The sequence below is a fragment of the Protobothrops mucrosquamatus genome, unplaced genomic scaffold (genome assembly GCF_001527695.2).
Source record: "Protobothrops mucrosquamatus isolate PMUCROS unplaced genomic scaffold, P.Mucros_1.0 scaffold513, whole genome shotgun sequence".
NCBI classification, from domain to species: Eukaryota; Metazoa; Chordata; class Lepidosauria; order Squamata; family Viperidae; genus Protobothrops; species Protobothrops mucrosquamatus.
Genome location: NW_015386826.1, coordinates 24,601 through 30,337, shown reverse-complemented (window position 1 = coordinate 30,337; position 5,737 = coordinate 24,601). Strand labels below are relative to the sequence as shown.

The following is a 5,737-nucleotide window of genomic DNA, read 5'->3' as shown; positions in this document are numbered from 1 at the left end:
TCCTCCTCCTCCTCCTCCTCCTCCTCCTCCTCCTCCTCCTCTCTGCAACTCCCCACCCTTCTAGCACTGATGCTCTTCTGTAGTTTGGTCATGAAAGGTCAAAACAGCCAAACTCAGAGAGCATCATGGACCCCACAATTCCTCCTCCTCCTCCTCCTCCTCTCTGCTCTCCTTCCACCCCGGCTGTCTCGGAGGCGCCTTTAAGAAAGAGGGAGGTTCCGGGGAGGGTTGGAGGCCCTGATTTACCAACCCACATTATAAAAGCAAAGGAGCATTAAATCCAGCACATTCCTAAAAGCCAACAGAGCAGCAAAGGTGATTTATTTGCACCACCTGCCTGAAGCAGATCTGAGGTCCTGGAAGGCAGGTAAGGGAGAGGTTCAAGCCCACCCCCAGCCCCAGAGGGTGGGCAGGTTTGGGGGGGGGACGAAGGAATGCAACTAGTCCTCGCTTAGTGACCACTGCTCAGACATTGCTAAGCAAAGTGGTTGCTAAGTGAGACGATGACGGTGCTTATGATCGGATGACCTGCAAATGTTAGCAGAGCAGACATTGACGTCACTGTTGCTAAATGAGGCAGTCACTAAATGAGGATTTCTTGTATTAAGCATACGGGCTTGAAGTTCCTGGCGAGATAGAAATGTAACACACATAGACTTCTGGGAGTTGAAGTCCCCCCCATCTTAAAGCAGGCTGGCTGGGGGATTCTGGGAGTTGAAGTCCATCCCTCTTAAAGCAGGCCGGCTGGGGGATTCTGGGAGTGGAAGTCCACCCCTCTTAAAGCATGCTGGCTGGGGGATTCTGGGAGTGGAAGTCCATCCCTCTTAAAGCAGGCCGGCTGGGGGATTCTGGGAGTTGAAGTCCACCCCTCTTAAAGCATGCCGGCTGGGGGATTCTGGGAGTTGAAGTCCATCCCTCTTAAAGCAGGCCGGCTGGGGGATTCTGGGAGTGGAAGTCCATCCCTCTTAAAGCATGCTGGCTGGGGGATTCTGGGAGTTGAAGTCCATCCCTCTTAAAGCAGGCCGGCTGGGGGATTCTGGGAGTGGAAGCCCACCCACCTTAAAGCCGCTAAGGCTGAGAAATACTAATGTGATGTATTCCTGAATTTTCACAGGGCACAAATCCACCTCCTTAGGCATCTCCTAAGTGTTTTTGGAAACAGAGGCTACACCGTGGGTTTACCAAGAGTTTCTTCTAATCTAAACCATTCCTTTATCCAAAGAAATAACAACACGGATCAAGGAGCGATTCAACTTAGAAATAAGGAGAGATTTCCTGACAGGGAGGACGACAATCAACCAGGGGAACAGGAGCTGCCTTCAGAAGTTGTGGGAGCTTCATCACTGCCCTCTGTCAGAAACGGTGTAGGGACGCCTGCTTGGGTAGGGGGGGGTTGGACTAGATGACCTCCAAGTTCCCTTCGAACTCTGTTATTCTGTAAATCTGCTAGCTGAAGCAAGGACAGGAGCTCACCCCACCAGGAAGCGCTCAGGTCTTGAACCCCGGGGTGTCAGCTCTCCACCGGACGCGCTCAGCGTCTTTAACCACTGAGCCATCGTGCCTTTCATTGATCGTCTAAAATCCCAGAATCGGCATAACTGAGGCAGCCGCTCGCCCGGCAACATCCCAGCAGGAATCTCCCCCACCCCCCAGAACCCCAAAGCAGCCGAAGGAGGGCGCGATTCTCACTTAGGGACCGATTCCTCCTTGAAGTAATCTTCAACCAGCTCGTCTTCGCTGAACAGGCTGTTGAACCGGGCCGAGCGCCGCCTCTCCGGGGTGGCCTTCTGCAGGTGGAAAAAAACAACACAAAAACAGAAGGTTTTCAACACCTGAGACCCTGGCCCCGGGCGGAGAGGGTGGGGTCCGGCTCTGCCCACGTTCTCGCAAAGGAAGTCTTCCTAAAAGTCTCGCAAAGGTGGACAAGTAGACTGGACAGCCATTTTGTCCGAAATGGTATAGGGTTTCCTGCCTGAGCAGGGGGTTGGACTAGATGACCTCCAGGGTCCCTTCCAACTCTGTTATTCTGCTATTCTGCTATTTTGCTATTCTGCCTTCCTTCCTTCCTTCCTTCCTTCCTTCCTTTCTTTCTTCCTTCCTTCCCATCACTGGAGGTTTTTAAGAAGAGACTGGACAGCCATTTGTCTCAAATGGTATAGGGTTTCCTGCCTGAGCAGGGGGTTGGACTAGATGGCCTCCAAGGTCGCTTCCAACTCTGTTATTCTGCTATTCTACTTTCCTTCCTTCCTTCCTTCCTTCCTTCCCTTCCTTCCTTCTCCATTACTGGAAGTTTTTAAGAAGAGACTGGACAGCCATTTGTCTGAAATGGTATAGGGTTTCCTGCCTGAGCAGGGGGTTGGACTAGATGACCTCCAAGGTCCCTTCCAACTCTGTTATTCTGCTATTCTGCTTTCCTTCCTTCCTTCCTTCCCCATCACTGGAGGTTTTTAAGAAGAGACTGGACAGCCATTTGTCTGAAATGGTATAGGGTTTCCTGCCTGAGCAGGGGGTTGGACTAGATGACCTCCAAGGTCCCTTCCAACTCTGTTATTCTGCTATTCTGCTTTCCTTCCTTCCTTCCTTCCTTCCTTCCTTCCTTCCTTCCTTCCTTCCTTCCCTTCCTTCCTTCTCCATTACTGGAAGTTTTCAAGAAGAGACTGGACAGCCATTTGTCTGAAATGGTATAGGGTTTCCTGCCTAGATGACCTCCAAGGTCCCTTCCAACTTTACTATTATTATTATTATTATTATTATTATTATTATTATTATTATTATTATTATTATTATTATTATTATTATTATTATTTATTATTTATTATTACTACTACTACTACTACTACTACTACTACTACTACTACTACAGGCAGCCCTGGTTACAATGGCATTGAAAAATAACTTTGGATTGTCTTTCCACACTTACGACCGTCGCGGCATCCCCGTGATCACGTGATCGAAATTCAGACGCTTGGCAACTGACTAGTACTTATGACAGTTGCAGGGTCCCGCTTTGGCGACCTTCTGACAAGCAAAATCAGCGAGGGAGCCTTATCCCCAGCTGTATGTCCTGCAAGGAGGCTGCCTCAAAAAAACATGGCGGATTTGTGGACTGGGGTCTGGTCCCTGCACTCAAATTACACCTATTTTACAAACAATAGGAAAATGCTAGTTTGGACTCCTCCAGGCCAGTCGGCCGGAGGACGGAGTACCCAATTAGCTTGTCTCCTGGAGTTGTAGGTGTTCCATCCCTGGACATTTGCGAGAATAGATTGGGCAGCCATTTGCCTGGGATGCAATGAGGTCTCCTGTCTTGGGTGGGGGGGGTTGGACTGGATGACCTCCAAGGTCCCTTCCACCCTAGGATTCTATGACATAGATAAAATACATATGATAGACAGGATGGATGGATGGATAGATAGATATGACAGATGGATAGATAAATGATAGATGGATGGATGGATAGATAAGATAGATAGATAGATAGATAGATAGATAGATAGATAGATAGATAGAGAGAGAGAGAGAGAGAGAGAGAGAGAGAGAGAGAGAGAGAGAGAGAGAGAGAGAGAGAGAGAGANTATCTATCTATCTATCTATCTATCTATCTATCTATCTATCTATCTATCTATCTATCTATCCATCCTATCTCCATCCATCCATCTTCATCCATCTATCCATCTTTCATCCATCCATTTATCTATCTATCCTATCTCCATCCATCCATCATCCATCTATCTATCTATCTATCTATCTATCTATCTATCTATCTATCTATCTATCTATCTATCTATCTATCTATCTCTCTATCTCTCTATCTATCTATCTATCTATCTATCTCTATCTATCTATCTATCTATCTATCTATCTATCTATCTATCTATCCATCCTATCTCCATCCATCCATCTTCATCCATCTTCATCCATCCATCCATTTATCTATCTCTCCTATCTCCATCCATCCATCTTCATCCATCCATCCATCCATCCATCCATCCATCTTCATCCATCCATCCATGGTGGTGCAGTGGTTAGAATGCAGAATTGCAGGCTAATTCTGCCGACTGCCAGGAGTTCAATCCTGACCAGGCTCAAGGTCGCCTCAGCCTTCAACCATCCTTCTGAGGTGGGTAAAATGAGGACCCAGATGGTTGGGGGTGATACGCTGACATTTGTAAACCGCTTAGAGGGGGCTGTAAAGCACTGTGAAGCGCTATATAAGTCGAAGGGCTCTTGCTACTGCTATTGCTATCTTGCAGCCTTTGTTCAAGGTGCCGAGTGTCTTCGTGTTTCAGGATAGAAATGAGTGGCTGTTTTATCCTAAACTATAATCATCCTAGACAGCATCATCGTAAACCAGCGTTATCCTAGACCAGGTTCATTCTAAACCAGTGTCATCCTCGACCAATGTTATCTGGATCAGTGTCATCGTAGACCAGCATCATCATAAACCAGTGTTATCCTAGACCGGGGTCATTCAGTGTCATCCTAGACCAGTGTTATCCTGGAACAGTGTCATCCTAGATCAGCAACATCGTAAACCAGTGTTATCCTAAACCAGGGTCATCCTAGACCAGTTTTATCCTAGACCAGGGTCATCCTATACCAGTGACATCGTAAACCAGTGTTATCCTAAACCAGGGTCATCCTAAACCAGGGTCAACCTGGACTACTGTTATCCTAACCCTGATGCTTGTAAGCCAGTCACCCCAGCTTTGGACCCCTGGCTGGTCATGGTGGGTCTGCAGAGGGTGAGGGCTTTGGGAGAAGGTCCTGGTCAATCTGGGGAGGGGTCTCTGGACAGCCAATGTTGGAAGCTTTCCCCATGGGCCCTGAGAGGGGCGATCCACAGAACCTTCTTCTTCATCTCTACGTCAGGAACAGGGGGAGTGAAATGGACCTCCGTCTTCTTCTCCAAGCAACAGACCCACATTTCGCCAGAGACTTACAGACACACCTTGTCAGTCATCTCTTCCATAAAAGTTTCCCTCTCCTCCTCAAACGGGGGGTCCTCATAATCGGAGTCCTCTGCAAGGCAAAAAAGCAAGATCTCCGTCAACGTTGGGAATGGAGTCCCATCAACTCGGACCTTCTCCAGCTAGCCAACCCACCCCAGCTCCATTTCCAAAGTTCCTACCAAGAGGAGACCTTGGGTCATGGTGCTTATGCCCCATGTCTCCTCCAAGTAGGAGCTGATGGTTCCACTCCCAGAATCCCCCAGCTGGCCATGAATGATAGAGTTGGAAGAGAGCAGAAGGATCGGCTAAGTTCAGTGTCTACTTTTAACAGTTCAGTGGCTACTTTTAACAGCCGTGGAATTCAACTCCCAGAATTCCCCAGCCAGCCATGAATAATAGAGTTGGAAGAGAGCAGAAGGATCGTCTAAGTCAGGGGTAGGCAACCTTGGCTCTTTTATGACTCGTGGACTTCAACTCCCAGAATTCCTCAGCCAACATGGGGGAACTATGGCCCCTTCATGACTTGGGGACTTCAACTCCCAGAATTCCTCAGCCAGCATGGGGGAACTATGGCCCCTTCATGACTCATGGACTTCAACTCCCAGAATTCCTGAGCCAGCATGGGGGAACTAGGGCCCCTTCATGACTCATGGACTTCAACTCCCAGAATTCCTCAGCCAGCATGGGGGAACTATGGTCCCTTCATGACTCGTGGACTTCAACTCCCAGAATTCCTCAGCCAGCATGGGGGAACTAGGGCCCCTTCATGACTCGCGGACTTCAAC

The 5,737-nt window shown here is 48.5% G+C and overlaps 1 protein-coding gene across 1 annotated transcript in view; it reads right to left on the bottom strand.

Moving 5' to 3' along the window:
- LOC107288256 (arf-GAP with Rho-GAP domain, ANK repeat and PH domain-containing protein 1-like) overlaps positions 1-5,737 on the bottom strand; it is an 80,038-nt gene that overhangs the window by 50,180 nt on the left and 24,121 nt on the right. The window contains exons 2-3 of the mRNA XM_015816855.1: positions 4,952-5,022; positions 1,698-1,787 (exon numbers count right to left, since the gene is read on the bottom strand). Coding sequence (XP_015672341.1) covers positions 1,698-1,787; positions 4,952-5,022 — 161 coding nt within the window. The remainder of the gene's footprint in view (positions 1-1,697; positions 1,788-4,951; positions 5,023-5,737) is intronic.